Source organism: Schistocerca cancellata, chromosome 8, assembly GCF_023864275.1.
Source record: "Schistocerca cancellata isolate TAMUIC-IGC-003103 chromosome 8, iqSchCanc2.1, whole genome shotgun sequence".
NCBI lineage: Eukaryota > Metazoa > Arthropoda > Insecta > Orthoptera > Acrididae > Schistocerca > Schistocerca cancellata.
In genome coordinates, this window is record NC_064633.1 from 312,346,822 (window position 1) to 312,364,932 (window position 18,111).

Genomic DNA, 18,111 nt, shown 5'->3' on the forward strand with positions numbered 1-18,111 from the left:
GATAGGCGTGCTCTGTCACTGACGCGCATGCGCCTTGCGACTCAGCGCTGTTCATGAAATGGTGAGGATCGCTTCTTGCATCGTGTCTCTATAAATTGCAAATTTACCCAACAACATAAAATGTCGAATGCTTTCATTATAAGAATTTGTTTGTGTATACACCTAGTCCGGACAATACGTAGGTTACACATATTTATGTGAAGGGAGCGATCTGTCTATTAGATAGAAAAATATTTCTTCTGAAGCCATTATCCAGCGATCTTTGCACTGCTTTTCGTTATCTTTATACCGGTTGCCATTAGAATCAGGCAGCGTTCCTTTGTTATTGAAAAAGTACTACAGTTGCGGTGTGGGAAATTCTAGGCGGTAATTCACACTGATCGCTAACCTCTCCGATTTTCCTTTTCTCCCAGTTACTTCGAACGTTTGAAAATTAAGATTCTCTGCTCGCGCTGCCCGACCTTGCTTGTTCACGCACAGCAAGACGAAGCGTAAGATAGAGCAGTTTACCTCGGCACAGCTCGTTACGATAACATCCTGAATCCTGGGCACACCGTCCATTCTAGAATACATTGGCTTATCACCAACCTCTGGGAATTGCTTCTGCATATGAAGTCTTGCGCGTGGTGCGCTGCTGAAACTTTTTATGTTAATGCAAGGCAAACTCGTAGTCTTTTACAACGCGAGTGCTGCAGTCTACAAATCTAAGGAACCTACATCTATATATATACTCTGCAAACCACATTAAGGTGTGTGGCGAAGGGTACTTGCCCCCTCTCCTGTTCCAGTAGCGAGTGGTTCACAGGAGAAACGGTTCTCAGTAAGCGTCTGTCCGAGCTCGAATCTCTCTAATATCACTTTCATAGCCTTTTCGCAAGAGATATATAGGAGGCAGAAGTGTGTTGGCGAACTCTTCTATGAAAGTACTATTGCAATACAAAAAGGAATTCTGCGTCATTGTAAAATTTTAGAAGTTTTTTCCCCCAGCACAGTATGATAATTAGAATGTAACCAGGAAGTGAAGCCAACTTGGCACTAGTGGAGAACACAACTGAGGCATTGCCACAGAGTGTGACCACAGCAGAATAACCGCATCATAACTTCATTCTGACAGAAATGGAAGGTGCCGTAACAGCACGTAAACCGTACACAAGAACGGCCTACTGGTATGGCAGAGAGCACCAAGTTGCAGAAGTGAAAGTGACAGCAGGGACACTGCAGAACGGTGTAAGCTGCCGACAACCTTAGAAAACGAGGCTAAATGATGCATTCTCACCATGTTAGATAAGAGTGGCCTGCTCAAAAGGTCCCATCTTTTGCACTAGACTAAAGGTCAAAATAAATGCTTGAATATGACGTGTTCCAAGTCAGCGCAGCTGCGCTGCCAAACGAAAAATCAGTCAGAAGTAGGGAGAGGAATAGAGTGCCTGCCACGTGAACTAAGAGCCGCATGACCAGAAGCAGCATAAACTACAGCCTCGCATTCTGACAGGCAGACTAGAGTTCAAATACATTACTGTTACTGTCTCAAAAGAGACCGGCACATACTGACACTTGCAAAGATGCATAGCACCCACAATTTTCGATAAACAAGCGACAAAAACAATGGATATTGCATATTGCAGATTGAGGACTAGGCGCCATTCTAAGCAAACGACAGGCCAAAAAGTTATAAGTTATTCATTTCTTTTATTTAACTGACGAGTGGCGTATTTTATGTATATTTTCGTGATGATACATAAATGTTGATATTATTACGAAATTAGGAAAATTTAACAGCTTGACAACAATTCTTTACACTGCTTAGCAGACTAATTTTTGTTAATTGCTGTTCCTAGTCTCGCTTTTAGTGACAAGACTCTCACACGCAGTCAATGACTGGTGACAAATTATTCGGAAGTTCTTAGCGCAGGAGTAGGAATCTGTCTGCAGTTGTTAGGAAGTTTTGTAGCATTCCGAATGCTCCAAAACGTTCATGTGCAATAGCGTTCCAGGAATGATCAGATCATACATTTTCTCACATCATCTACATTTTCTTTTCTCCGTGCAAATTTTTCTCTTGCTCACTTACCTCGTATGCTCCTCAACCCTGCGACAAACGACGTAACTCATTGTCAGTCAAGAAAAACTGTAAAAAGTTAACTGCATTGGGTATGACTCGAAGCAGCATTCTTTTGACCATTAATCAGCTGAAAATTTATTCTAAACATTAGGTATTCGCTCACTACCTAAATCAGAAAAGTCCGTTAAATGACTGTATTATGCATTTATACCAAAACATCTCAAATCGATTGGTACTGAAGAACGTGTATGGGGCACTTTGTCGAAAACCAACGTTGTGGAATGGTGCGCTTAATTTCGCGCTGGTCGCAATTCGACACAAGACTCCGCTCGATCCCGTATCATAAATGTCGTAACGCAGAAGTTACGCCAACAAAAATGTGAGACTCTCGAGCACCGTCCTATGGTCCTGATCAACCCCCCCCCCCCCCCCCCCCCCCCGTGCGATTATCACGGCTTCCGCCCCTGAAAAGAACCTTGAAGGGTTGACGATTCCTGATGGACGAGAATTTGCAGCAGGCATTTACGGACTTCTTCACGCAACAGGACACAGTGTTTACCAAATGGCCATCTTCAGCGTCATGCTTCGATAAGGCGATTCCCTTATTGCTCACGAAGATTGTGTCTGATTGGCATACCAATTCCGGACTCTACGGTCTTCGAACGAAAACATTTTGATCGCTCCTTATATTTATGATGGCGAAAAACGAACTTTTGTTGTTAAAAGCTGTTTTATGACTATTTTACAATAAAGTCTTTAGCTAGCTAGATAAAGTATTAATCAAATTCTTCTCGGTTTGAGGCCGCATTGTCATCTGTAAAATTCCGACGTTTCGGCGACTGCTGCAAGGCGCCTTCCTCAGGGTGTATTGCTAACTGCTGAATGAGCACTAGTTTGGATACTTATATACTATGGAGGAGTGCTGTAATTGGATGTGAGGGTGAAGAGGAAGGGTACTAGTTCATTTTATTGGTCTTTGTATTGCGTGTTGTCATTGGCGGAAACGGGCATTAAGCCGATTTTTCGTAGCAACAACAAAATAAAAGACATTCTGGGCTCGATGAAAGATACAATTGACAAGTTTCATGCCACCGGAGTTTATGAAATCTGGTGCGAATGTGGACTGGTGTATGTAGGTGAGACTGGGTGTGCAATAAGCACAAGGTTAACTGAACGCAAGAGATATATCCGCCTCAAACAATACAACAAATCAGCGGTGCCAGAACATCAGGAACAGTATAGAATGAAGATCGAATTTCGAGAGGTCCGCGTACTGGCGAAACAGCCGTTTAGTTTGAGCAGGAAGATTAGAGAGGCTATTCGATACTAGGCATTTAGTAAACAACGCTTCGCTGTAGTCGCCGCTCAGTTTCCTGTTCGCCGATTTCCACCAATGGCAAGCAGTAAAGGAAACTCCAATGGAAAACGCACATTTCCGCCAATGACAACATGCAATGCAAAGACCAATAAAATGAACTTCTAATACCCTTACTCCTCACCCTCACATCCAATGACAGCACTCCTCCATAGTATATAAGTGTCCAAACTAGTGCTCATTCAGCAGTTAGTGATACACCCTGAAGACGCCTTGAAACAGTCGCTGAAGCGATGGAATTTTGCAGATGACAATGCGGCATCAAACCCAGAAGAATTTTATAGACAGTGACAACGGCCGCGGAAGCCTACGTTTACGTTTACAATGTCGTGTTAGTGTATTAAAAAGTTTCTCTTAATTCATAACTCAATGTTTCGAGTTTTATGTAAATTTGTATGCCTCAGCAATCAACTTAAATTTATCAACCCTATTACTATCTGACAGTCTAAGATAAAATCAACATGTTGGAGTATGATCTAGCGACTTGATACGTTCTCGCAAAAAACAAGCCATAGGTGCACACAAAGCGTGGGAACTACGTAGCAACATCTCTGCTCGGCGTATTGAAAGGCCATCAATACTGCTTCTACATGAGTGATTACATATCACTACACCACAATAGGCGTAATTAAACGATTTTGCACAGATCAGTTGGTTTGGACTATCTGTTCATTAAGAATTCGTTGACATCCGTTACGAAACGGTACCCTTCCTTTACTAAATATACACTCCTGGAAATTGAAATAAGAACACCGTGAATTCATTGTCCCAGGAAGGGGAAACTTTATTGACACATTCCTGGGGTCAGATACATCACATGATCACACTGACAGAACCACAGGCACATAGACACAGGCAACAGAGCATGCACAATGTCGGCACTAGTACAGTGTATATCCACCTTTCGCAGCAATGCAGGCTGCTATTCTCCCATGGAGACGATCGTAGAGATGCTGGATGTAGTCCTGTGGAACGGCTTGCCATGCCCATTTCCACCTGGCGCCTCAGTTGGACCAGCGTTCGTGATGGACGTGCAGACCGCGTGAGACGACGCTTCATCCAGTCCCAAACATGCTCAATGGGGGACAGATCCGGAGATCTTGCTGGCCAGGGTAGTTGACTTACACCTTCTAGAGCACGTTGGGTGGCACGGGATACATGCGGACGTGCATTGTCCTGTTGGAACAGCAAGTTCCCTTGCCGGTCTAGGAATGGTAGAACGATGGGTTCGATGACGGTTTGGATGTACTGTGCACTATTCAGTGTCCCCTCGACGATCACCAGTGGTGTACGGCCAGTGTAGGAGATCGCTCCCCACACCATGATGCCGGGTGTTGGCCCTGTGTGCCTCGGTCGTATGCAGTCCTGATTGTGGCGCTCACCTGCACGGCGCCAAACACACATACGACCATCATTGGCACCAAGGCAGAAGCGACTCTCATCGCTGACGACGACACGTCTCCATTCGTCCCTCCATTCACGCCTGTCGCGACACCACTGGAGGGGGGCTGCACCAAGTTGGGGCGTGAGCGGAAGACGGCCTAACGGTGTGCGGGACCGTAGCCCAGCTTCATGGAGACGGTTGCGAATGGTCCTCGCCGATACCCCAGGAGCAACAGTGTCCCTAATTTGCTGGGAAGTGGCGGTGCGGTCCCCTACGGCACTGCGTAGGATCCTACGGTCTTGGCGTGCATCCGTGCGTCGCTGCGGTCCGGTCCCAGGTCGACGGGCACGTGCACCTTCCGCCGACCACTGGCGACAACATCGATGTACTGTGGAGACCTCACGCCCCACGTGTTGAGCAATTCGGCGGTACGTCCACCCGGCCTCCCGCATACACACTATACGCCCTCGCTCAAAGTCCGTCAACTGCACATACGGTTCACGTCCACGCTGTCGCGGCATGCTACCAGTGTTAAAGACTGCGATGGAGCTCCGTATGCCACGGCAAACTGGCTGACACTGACGGCGGCGGTGCACAAATGCTGCGCAGCTAGCGCCATTCGACGGCCAACACCGCGGTTCCTGGTGTGTCCGCTGTGCCGTGCGTGTGATCATTGCTTGTACAGCCCTCTCGCAGTGTCCGGAGCAAGTATGGTGGGTCTGACACACCGGTGTCAATGTGTTCTTTTTTCCATTTGCAGGAGTGTATTACCCATAATCACACTACGTGCTGGCTATATCGGAACACATGATTCGCAGACACCACTTTAAGCAACCGATGTTCGGAAAACCAATATTTGATCGTCCTAGCAAAATCGATACGAGAATAATTTATGAAGATTGCAGCAAAATCAGTTTCCGAAAGTTTTATATTTGTCTGCTCTTAGTAGTGTTGCACGTAAACGTGATGTGTAGACAAACCAATTTCCTGGAAAGCCACTCGTGCTGCCTCATCCAAACTCACTCGTTGACACCGAGCCCACTCTTGCTGGGAAGCTGTGCTGACAGTAGTTTCCGGGTTTCCACTTTATCTGATAGCTCTTCATTGACTGAGTTTAGCATTATACTGACCTTTCCATCCACATGCGAGGCAACACGTGTGACATTCGCCTGCAGTCAAATCAGTTATTGCTGGTACAGTGCTTTACACAATCTCCAAGTTTGAGTTTATTCGGATCAATCTTTCTGAAGTTGTAATTTTCTCAGAAGTTGGTATATTCTGAAATCTGCTACTGTTAACTCTTCTCTCCCGTGCATTTATAAAATTACAATCTTTTTTTTTACGGAGGATCTTTAAATTACTCAAGCAAACACGTATGGTGTTCCATGCCCTGTCCGGTTTACAAACCTGTGCATTTCCAGACATTTGCTTCTGACCTGTAACTTCCGCACTGACACACTACACTTTTTTTCACGATCAGCCATAGTGCATACTCCACCCTGCATCTTCCATTCACCTGCAGGGGCTCGCTTTCCCGCCCATTTATTTATAAACCCTCATCCTGCACTCGCACCTCTATCATATTTACGATTTGCTGATCATCATGCCCAACAATTTCCGTCATCTACTCACCAGAGGAAGCATCATCACACGCAGTCCATTGCACTGATCTGTTATTGTGTAAAAATTACACTAATGTAAATCATACTTGGTTGTGTCTTATCACGAATTATTTTATTCATTTAAATTGTATAAATCTCTCTAAATTTTAAATGATATTAGGCTGTAGAAACCTAACATGGCCACTTGCCAGCCTACACGTATATTGTAAGAATAATTACGTATTTCCACTATTAGTGATGATCCTTAGGATAGCATTTTGAGCGAACTGCTCACTTAGACAGCATAAAAAAGTAGATTTTCCTACATTTATTCACTGATAATGTAAATGTTGTGTGACCAGGGCCTCCCGTCGGGTAGACCGTTCGCCTGGTGCAAGTCTTTCGATTTGATGCCACTTTGGCGATCTGCGCGTCCATGGGGATGAAATGATGATGATTAGGAGAACACAACACCCAGTCCCTGAGCGGAGAAAATCTCCGACCCAGCCGGGAATCGAACCCGGGCGCTTAGGATTGACTCAGCTACCGGGGGAGGGGGGCGGACATACCCACTGATGAAATTCGCAGTTAGCATTTTATTGCAATTTATTGGAATCTGCGAAAGTTCCAAGAAAGTGGTATGGATATGTGCACAGACGAGTGGAGTACTACGCGGGGAGAAGAATTGAAGACCTAGAAATCGAAGGATCAAGGAGAAGAGGAAGACTGAAACTGAGATGGAAGGACAAGGTAGCAGGGGACCTAGGGGAGAAAGGACGGCTCAGAGAAGAAGCACTGGATAGGCATTTATGGAAGAGAAGGATCCAGCAAAACAACGCCGACCCCACATGACGTGGGGAAAGGCTGAGATGATGGTGATGACACTAGTAGGAAAAATTTTTTTCACTACTCCCTATTGCAGGTCCTCTCAGGGTGTTTGCACCAGCGCAACACACAGTGCAATGTGCAGAACGCCTCTTCACTATTTTGACGACGATGCAAAGCCCCATTCCTCGACTTGTCACAATAGCGCTATCTCTCTCTCTCTCTCTTTCCATTACGCTTGTCTCGGTCGTTCCGCCTATTTCGACCTTTTCTAGATCTTCACCTCTATTTCCTTCGTCACTGCCAAATGTTTATGTGCAGTAGGCGGAGAGTTTAGTCTGGTGGGACAAGATTAGTGGGACAAAGCAGATTTAAATAATAATAATAATAATAATAATAATAATTTCAATTTGGTTTCAACAGCAAATTATCTATTTCATTTTCTCATTCTTTTAAAAATGGTTCAAATGGTTCTGAGGTCATCAGTCACCTAGACTTAGAACTACTTAAACCTAACTAACCTAAGGACACCACACCTAACTAACCTAAGGACACCACACACATCCATGCCCGGAGCTGGATTCGAACCTGCGACAGTAGCAGCAGCGCGGTTCCGGACTGAAGCACCTAGAACCACTCGACTACAACGGCCGGCCTCATTCTTTTATTCGCAATAATCTGCTAAGATCTGAAACAAGGGATCGACTGACAGCAAGTTTTAGAGCATTTTTAAAATTACAATCAGAAGTACTTGCACCTAATCTGGTTTTAGTACAAGACAAAACAGAAGAAAAACTTTCACATACGTATGTGGAATCAAACACAGAGATAATCTTCGCTGCTTCTCTGTGCAGCTTAGGAAATTCTTCCTTCCACAAATTCTGGTAAAATTCGAGCAGACCTTTGGTACTGTAAAATAACTCCTTCCGGTGATCATCGGTTTGCAAATCGATTAGTTCGAAATGTAAACCGGAAGGCGCACTTTCAATTGCTATCGACAAGATCTTTACAAACACTTCAAGTATTGGCTGCAATGTAGTAATTTCTTGTAACAAAAAGAGAACCAAATGTTAATAATTGAAAGTAAAGTATAAAGTTGCTTTGAAGAACTAAAAGGTGTTACGTTTTAAGAAACAGGTACAATGGACTATGGTTTTTAATGTAATGTAACACTTCTAAATTTAACTAAATCGATTTTATTTTTCTGTTAATGATATACCGGTACACTATCTGGAATCGGTCGTTAAGCTCATTTTCAGTGATTTTTCACAGCGCGCCTTCCCGTACAGAAGCTGTCAAACAAAACAATAATACCGTTTCGAATAAAGCGCTTTCAAAAGCCCGGATGGATGATTAAAGGTAAAATTTATATATCGCTTGCATAACTCACGAAATTGTAGCGGACTTTTCTCTGAAAAGTTGTTTTTGAGGAGCTGAAGTTTACTTTGTAAAGCGTTTATTTTCCCAACCATAGCCTTGATGAGTCTATTTTGTTTTTGGGGTTTCTGACTTAAATCATTTAGGAGAGCTATAATGTCTGCTAAAAATCCTAAATCAGCTGTCCATTCAGGGTCATGCGAAAGTGCCTCCGGACATCCTTTGCCCTCCAAAATTGTCCGAAAACTCAGGAAATCTCTTTTCCTTTGCTAAGCCGGCATACCTCAGCATGGCAGGGGATATCTGGATACTTCTCCTCGAATGAACTAAAAAAGTCTTTGAGTTGACTATGAATGAGCCCGTGAGAAAGATACGCATCATCACATTCATTGCGCCTTGAAGACCGATAACTTTTGCACAAAGTGTGCAAAACAATGAACGGAAGGTAAAGTAGGCATGTTAAGCTTTTTCCACCGTACGGCAATAAATCCTTTTACTATGCCACATACTGCTGGCGGCCGTCTATGGTTGAAGATAACAGCTTTACCCAAGTGAGTCCTATCCCTTCAGCTGCCATTTCGATCACTTGTAAAATATCCGTCCCCGTAGCGGTGTCCTTCATCGAAATCATATCGAGGAGCACTTCCGTTACATGTAGGTCGCCTTCTACGTCACACAAACAAATGGCTAACTGAGTGTGTCGCTAATATCCGTGAACTCATCAAGTGCGATGGAGTGAGCTAGGAGGTTTTCAATGTTGGCTGCCACCTGTTCGTGCAAATTCCCGGCAATGTCGCTGATTCGACAAGATATTGTCATACTGGGAAGTGGTAATCTGCTGTATGTGGAAGCTAATGTGGGATTCATTGTCTCTACTATGTCCAACAAAACATTCTTTATTAATGACCTTTCCATAAACGGCTTCCCATCTCTTGCTAAGAGTAGAACAACTTTATGACTAGCTCTAAGAGTCCTTTCGCAGCACCCTTCGTCTGCTTCTGCCTAAATTAGAATAAAAAGATTGTGTTGGGAATAATACAAGCGAAAACAAAAGATAATACACATGTGAGAGGAATGTAAACAAACTTCAGTTCGTTTCGTTGTACCTTTAAGCAAAATAAACAAGCTAAAGTATTAGTACAAACCTCATATAGGGATGCAAAATTCTCTTCTGCAAGAGTTGGCAACCTCCTTAAGTCTTTCTGTCTTTCTCTCTGGCATCCCCTATACTTTTCTGAATGCAGATTGCTGTAGTGTCTTTTAACAGGCGACTTTCGTACACGCGTAACCACTGTGACGAGGTTAGACACTTGGATTTATCGTCACAATTAAGAAAAAATAGTAAGGTTCTCATTCCAGTTTAAACAGACTTTCGGAAATGTTTTTTCGGAGCAGTTTATTCCACAGTTCTAGTAACCGTCCTGCGCTTATTTATTTCAGTGTTGAATAAGCCGTCTATCGACGCCATCGGCAGCACACCACGGCGGCTGCACCATCCAAGCCGAGTAGAGGCGAATTAAGCCGAGTTTAGACCGATTCACCGTGCAAGCACGCTCTCTGCGCTTCTCTTGGCGCGCGCACTTTTCTGAGAGTGAGAGGACCTGCTCTATTGACTGTAATTTTGGCCCAAAGTGAGTGAAATACTCATACACATTAGCAAACGGTAGCAATTTACCAACTGAAAAATGTGTGGTGGACTACGGGAGTATTTCGTAATGCAGAGTAAAATGTTTCCTCATTAACAACTACTTCTACAACACAAAAATTTCTTTGGACAGAAATAAGTAGTCAATTACAAACTCCTAAATGTCAATTTTGTAGCTTTTTAAATACATTTTTTCAAGAAGAATACGTAAATTTTATTCGTTTTCATTGTTCCACATCATAAAATTTATCATGAGTGTAATCCGTGGACCACGTAACTGAACAAGATAACAATAAAGTATAGACTAATTTCGTCACCAGGGGAACTCAGAAGGTTCAAGAATGAACCGTTTACAAGAGAAACTCCCCATCGCACCCCTCAGATACAGCCATAAAATAGGCCAGTGAGAAGCCCGTCAAAAACTGACCATAGATTAAGCATGAAAACAGGAAGAATGTGTACTGCACTGCAAAAAAAGAAGCAAAATAGAAACAGTGAACGATCAAAGCTCAAGATGTGCAACATCGAACGTACTGCGAAAACGGCGGCGTCAGGTTGAGTGGCACCGCTCGCCGCGTCGCTGCCATGCTTGCCGTCAATAGCAATTTCGTGTATCGTAGAAAGTCGATTCACCAGTGGACACAGTGTGAAGCCATTCATCAGCAGGCCTTGCTTTCCCATCGCGGCGCCATTTCAAAGCAGCCGTTCGATTGTGGTGTTAAAGGCAGCCTACATACGAGGTGTCATCAAAAAGTAACGGAATTTTTGTTTTTACTAAAGAATATTTCATCAACGTCAGCTTTGTCCTCTTCAACGTAATCCTCTTCAGATATAATGCACTTTGATCAGCGTTTTGTCCAATCTTCGAAACACTTCTGGAACTCACTTTTCGTTAAAGTGTTGAGCTACTTCAGCAGTTCTATTAGTTCTCGTCAGCCACTGGAATAGAAAGAAGTCGCAGGGGGTCACGTTCGGCAAATACGGTGGCCGCAGCAACATAACGGTTTTGTTTTGCCAAAAAATCGCGAACAAGCATTGAGATGTGAGCGGGAGCACTATCGTAATGCATCCATGAGCGGTTTTGCAACAGTTCTGGTCGTTCTCTTCGGATTGTTCCACGCAAACGGCGCAGAAATTCTAGCTAGTATTCGTTATTGACCGTGTGACCATAACGCAGGAAATCGTGATGCATTATCCCGTTGCAACCGAAGAAAACAATGAGAAGAACATTCACATGTGGTCGAACGTCTAGAATTTTTTTCGGTCTCGGCTCTACAGACAGTTCCCATTTGGTACGATTGGACCTTGGTTTCGACGTCATACCCTCATACCCATGTTTTGTCACCTGTTATGAACTCGTTTAGAAGTTCTGGATCGTTGTTGACTTCATTCAGCAACTTCTGAATGATGTCTTCGCAACGTCGTTTTTGTTCAAAATTCAGCAATTTCGGAACAAACTTTGCTGCTACACGTTTCACGCCCTTCTCGATCCTTTTTGAAACGTTTACAAAACTCGGAAACTCTTGTGTTTCTCATAGTAGAATCGCCAAACGCCACAGTCAACATTTCGAATGCGATGCTGCACTTTATTCCAATTTTCAAGCAAAATTTAATGCAAATTCTCGGTCCATCTTTTTCGAAAGCAAAAGGTCGCCGAGCGTTCGAAAACACTTATAACCTTTTCGACTGTCAGTAATAAAATAACTATTCAAAACAGCTGAAAATGCAAACATACATCTGAAACATACATGTGTACCAACAAGAAAAAGTATTTGAAAATCGGATGTATAAAGCCCGCGAAATTAAATAAATTCCCATTACTTTTTGATCACGCCTGGTATTGAACTTCAGTTCCCTTGTTCTACCTTCCCCAGCATTAACTATACGGGATGACACAAAATGTTGTAGTGGGCCCACTATTTGTTATCCGATGGCATGCACAGCTGTAAGGTGTTAGGACGTGCCTGGTGCACCAAACGGCGATCCACCCTTCTGGTGCTCGTTCGACTCGAACCTTGACAATGGTTAAGCCTGCCCTCACGATCCCATGCAGTTCAACGTTGGGCCGCTGTTACATCTGAATGCCTCACAAATCTGGATATTGCATTATTCGACCAGCTGGCCAAATGGAGACCCACAATGTGGCGCAGTGGTCACAAACGACACTAGTGCACTCTGGTGGCCGCTCTGTCACGGAGAATTGTAGCTCTTATCACTTACAAACTCGCCACTGGTCTGGATGTGATAGAAGTTGCATCGACATCCGACCATGTCATCAGGATGCTTTTCTTTTTGCATTAGGCACTTTAGTCCCCTAAAGAGGCAAAATACAATTAACATGTCTATATCTGAGCAAATTCAACGTAACTCTCTCCAGATGATTTGTTTAAGACAGTTGTTATTAATGCTAAAAGAATTTTTCACACGATGGGAGATGACAGGTGCCCCATTCGAAGAATCTATTATTTCTGAGATTCCTGTATATGTTCCAACTGACCCCAGCTACCACATGTGTTTGTTTAGCAAGTGTATGTCATGGAGCGTTTTTATGAAGGCTTCCAGAACACGTGTCTCTGGAGGAAGGCGCCCTGCTGGAGCCGCTGTCGGTGGGAGTGCACGCTTGTCGCAGGGCTGGAGTTACACTCGGCTCCACGGTCCTCATCCTGGGAGCAGGGCCCATTGGACTTGTCACTCTCATAGCAGCCAAGGCAATGGGAGCGGCGAAGGTACTCATAACAGGTAAGAACGAGGTAGACTTGTCAAGGTGCCAGCAGCTGCTGGATTTCCAACTGGTTGATTAGAGTAGAGAAGCTATCGATCTTACAACGATTATAGGTGTGCCCGCTGACGAAAATGATCGTCTCGTCGGTCCAAGAATCAGAAAAGTGCTAACGAAACTACGTTAACTTATGTGAAAACTGTAACAGCGACAAAGAAAGAAGTATATTCAAACTTAAAAATGTGGATAAAAGTGTTTAGGAGGCTCCACGCTCTGCTATGAAGTCTTTTCCTAGGTCGGTGTACACCCACTAGTCAGTGCCACCAGCCTTGAAAACGGGCAGACAGGTAAGCCAGTACCACGCCAGCCTAATGGAACACACTGGTGAAGTGTTTCAAAACTTTTCACTCGGAGAAAACCACTTGGGTGACCACTGACTACCAACTTCCAAAATACGCCAACACTACCTCCGCACAGAGTCCACAAAACGAGCGTCGTGTACAAACGAGGGCTGCCACGAACTACAAAACCGCTCCAGTAAACCATTTTAAAATGCTTTTACGACTCCCCAGCCACAGGAGGTGTAAATCCCCAGGATGGCTGTGATATATCGTTTGGGAGAGACGGATGGAGCACGCGTGGATGTGGAGAGATACGCAGACAAGTTTGATATCGACTTTTATTTCGTTGAAGAATACTCAGTGCCCCTGCTGATCCGGACATCGGCGGCGCGGTGTTTGTGCATATGTCAGCACAAAAGCTAGCACCAGAATCTGCTGCTATGCCACCGGCCGATCCGACCCAGCGATGTAACTGATGTTCAACTAAGTTGCAAAAAATATTCTAATGTGTGTGAATTCCTAAGGAATCAAACTACTGAGGACATCGGTCCTTAGTCTTACACACTACTTAAACTAACTTATGCTAAGAACAACACACACTCCCATGCCCGAGGGAGGACTCGAACCTCCGGCGGGAGGGGCCGCGTAATCCGTGACATGGCTCCTCAAACCACGCAGCCAACCAAGTTGTATCGTCTAGTTGTCTAGTTGTTCAGCTGACTGTTTCAATCCAAAAGAAAGGAAATATTTGCCTCCTGGCCTTTGTTCTTCTAAGATAATGAGAGGTGTCATTATACCGTAGATCATATTACATCATAATTACGCTGATAAAGAAAAAGAGTTTGAGAAACTAGTTCTTCTGCGCAATGTCGAGACGCTACATTTAGTGCTGATTCCTCTTAAACGTGACATCAATCATAAATATACTGAACGATCAAAAATTTTATGTTTGAGGACGTTGCTGTAGTGTATATGCAACGTAGCGCGACTCTGATGCAGGTATATAAGCTCCGACAGGTAGGCAAGAAATGTGTGGCATTCATATCTTTCCGTCCTGTCTACCGTACATGCGGAAACGTCAACTATGGCTACGTTATTATCAAATGCATCCAAGCAGGACCATCTTGCTGTTGCTCTCTTCTTGGATGCCAAAGGACCAACATCGATAGACATCCATCGGAAAATGAAGAAAGTTTATGGTGCAGCGTGTCTGTCGTAAGCCACTGTCGTGGAATGGTGCGCCAAGTTTGGTGCTGGTCGCGATTCGACACAAGACGCAAGTCGATACCATATCGCAAAGCAAAAGTTATGTCATCTCAAGTGGGAGATACTCCAGCATCCGCATTGTAGTCCTTATCTCACCCCAAGCCACTTTACGCCTTCGGTCCGTTGTAAAAGGTATAAACGGCTTTAAGGAGGCGGCAATTTTTGTCAAACGAGGATGTGCAGCAGGCACTTACGGACTTTTTCACGCAGCACAATACGGTGGCGGCTTTTTTTATTTTTATTATTTATTTATCTTGAATCGTCAGTCTTTCCAATGGTTTGATTCGGCCCCTTCACGAATTCCTCTCCTGTGCCAACCTTTTCATCTCAGAGTAGCGCTCAAGTCTTAACAGATGTGCTATCATCCTGTCCCTTCTTCTTGTCAGTTTTTTCTATATATTCCTTTCCTCTACGATTCAGTGGAAAATATCTTCAGTCCTTTCCACATCAGTCCACTTAATTTTCATACTTCTCATATCCTTCTCTTTTCTTCTTTGTTTTCCCACAGTCTATGTCTCACTGCCATACAATGCTGTACTCCAAACGTACATTCTCAGAAATTTCTTCTCAAATTAAGACTTATGTTTGATGTTAGTAGACTTCTCCTGTCCAGAAATGCCAATTTTTGCAGAGCTAGTCTGCTTCGTCCGCCCGTCATGGGTTATTTTACTGCCTAGGTAGCAGAATTCCCTAACTTCCTCTACTTTGTGATCAATCCACTCTTCTCATTTCTGCTACATAGGATACTTCCGTCTTTCTTCGATGTACTCTTAACCCACATTCTGTACTCATTAGACTGCTTATTCCATTCGGTACTTACTTTCACAGAGGATAGCAATGCCATTAGCAAATCTTATCATTGATATTGTTTCATCTTGAATTTTAATCAACTTTTATTTTATTTTGGTCACTGCTTCTTCGACGTATATGTTGAACAGTAGAACGACTGCATCCTTCTCTTACAGCCTTTTTAATCCGAGCACTTCGATCTTGGTATTCTGTCCTTATTTCTCCCTCTTTTTATGGTTGTTAAACACACTCTATATTACCCGTCTTTCCCTATAGTTTATTCCTACTTTTCTCAGTATTTCGAACATCTTGCACCATTTTGCAAGGTCTAACGCCTTTTCCTGGTCGACAAATCCCATAAACAAGTCTCGAGTTTTCTTCAGTCTCGCTTTCATTACCAACCGCAACGTCATAACCGCCTCTCTGCTGCCTTTGCGTTTCCTAAAGCCAAACTGATTGCCATCTAACACATTCTCAGTTTTCTTTTCCATTCTTCTGTATATTATTCTTGTCAGCAACTTGGATCCACGAGCTGTTAAGCTGAGTGTGTGGTAATTTTCGCATTTATCACCTCTTGCAATCTTGGGAACATTGTGGACGATGTTTTCTCCGATAGTCCGATTACGAGGGTTGGAACTTAAATAGTGGCGACTATTTATTCACAACCGATTTAAAGAGTTACACGTTTTCACCTGTTGCTATCCTTGAAAGTAGTCACCAGCGTTATGTAGAACCCGTTGCCAGAGATGTGGTAGGCGTAGTATACCGTTAGCAGGGCCTGTTCTGTTGATGGTGCGAACGGAGCGGTCTACTGCCTGTCGAATCTCTGGAACAGTTCTGAATCGAATGCCACCGTCAGTGCACAGTATTGCTGTTCGTTTTTGGAACATCACCTGTGACCAGCTTTGCGAAAGAAGCGGCTACACTTTCTGCGCAACCCACCCATCATTTTGCACAATGCGCGGGCGCACACAGCGCAAGCTGTGGCTGCTCTGTTCGGTCGATGGGACTGGGAAGTACTGTACCATCCACCATACTCCCCGGACTTAAGTCCTTGTGACTTTGATTTGATACCGAAGATGAAGGAACGACTTCGTGGCATTCGCTTCAGAACTGTTCCAGAGATTCGACAGGCAAGTAGACCGCTCCATTCGCACCATCAACAGAACAGGCTCTGCTAAAGGTATACTACGCCTTTCACATCGCTGGCAACGGGTTCTACACAACGGTGGTGGCTACTTTGAAGGACAGTAACAGGTGCAAACACGTAACTCTTTTGTATCAGTTGTGAATAAATAGTTTCCACTATTTAAGTTCAACCCTCGTACATGTTGCCAGTCTTATACTTTCAACACATAAAAGTGAATAATCGTCTTCTTGCCACTTCTTCCAATGGTTTTAGAAATTTTGATGGATGATTATCTATCCTTTCTGCCTTATTTAAGTCATCCAAAGCTCTTCTAAATTCTGATTCTAATAGAGTATCCCCTATCTCTTCCCTATTGACTGATGTTTCTTCTTCTATTACGTCATCAGATAAGTCCTCTCCTTTATAGAGGCCCTCAATCCAGAATTTCCCTGAATATTTATGTGGTTCCTTCTTGAAGGATTTCTTCTGTTACCCATGATTTCTTCGCAGTTAACCTTCCTTGTACCTAAGTTTCCTCTCCAACTTCTGTAACGTGCCCTTTTTAGTGACGTCAATTCCTATACAAGTGAACTGCCTACTGAGCTATTTATTATCGCAGTACCTATAGTCTCAGAGAACATCAAACGTACCTCATCATTCCTTAGTACTTCCGAATCCCACTTATTTGCGTATTGATTCTTCCTGACTAGTCTCTTAAACTTCAATCTCCTCTTCATCACTAATAAATTGTGATCTGGCTTTATATCTGCCCCTTACAATCTAATATTGGATTTCGGAATCTCTGCCTGACCATGATGTAATCTAATTGAAATCTGCCAGTATCTCCCGGCCTTTCCAAGTATATCTTATCCTCTTGTGATTGTTGAATAAAGCATTCAGTATTATATTCTACACTTAGTTCAGAACTCAATTAGTCTTTGTACTCTCTCGTTCCTACTACTCATCCCACACTCTCCTCCTACTCTACTCCTTCCCCTACAACCTCATTCCAGTCCCTCGTGACTGTTAGACTTTCCTTTCCCTTTACGTACTGAATTACCCATTCAGTATCCTAATGTACTTCCTCTATCTCTCCATCTTATACTTGAGGCGTCGACATGTATAACTGAACTAGTGTTGTTGAAGTTGGTTTGCTGTCGATTCTAATGAGAACAACACTGGACTGTTCATAGTAACTCGCTCTCTGTCCTACTTTCCATTTCATAACGAATCCTACTAACGTTACATCATTTTCTGCTGCTGTTGATATTATGCTACACTCGTCTGACTAGAAATTCCTGTCTGATTACCTTAGCACTTCGCTGACGCTCACTATATCTAGATTAAGGCTTAGAATTTCCATTTTCAGATTTTCTAGATTTCGTACCACGTTTATTACCAAACGGTTATCTTCAGCCCGGTGTGTCACTGGGATCACTGTCTCAATGGTCATGGCGATTTTGCTTGTTTGTCATAACGATTGTAGACTGTGAGATCTTCGAACGGAAACTTTTTGATCGCTTCTTGTAGTATTAATCTAAACACAGAGTGGTGATAGCCGGAATTTAACCAGTGTAAAACTTCAAGTTACGGAACAC

The 18,111-nt window shown here is 43.6% G+C and overlaps 1 protein-coding gene across 1 annotated transcript in view; it reads left to right on the top strand.

Annotated features, from left to right (window-relative positions):
* Positions 1–18,111, top strand: part of LOC126094754 (sorbitol dehydrogenase-like) — a 105,988-nt gene that overhangs the window by 71,555 nt on the left and 16,322 nt on the right. The window contains exon 5 of the mRNA XM_049909305.1: positions 12,824–13,008. Coding sequence (XP_049765262.1) covers positions 12,824–13,008 — 185 coding nt within the window. The remainder of the gene's footprint in view (positions 1–12,823; positions 13,009–18,111) is intronic.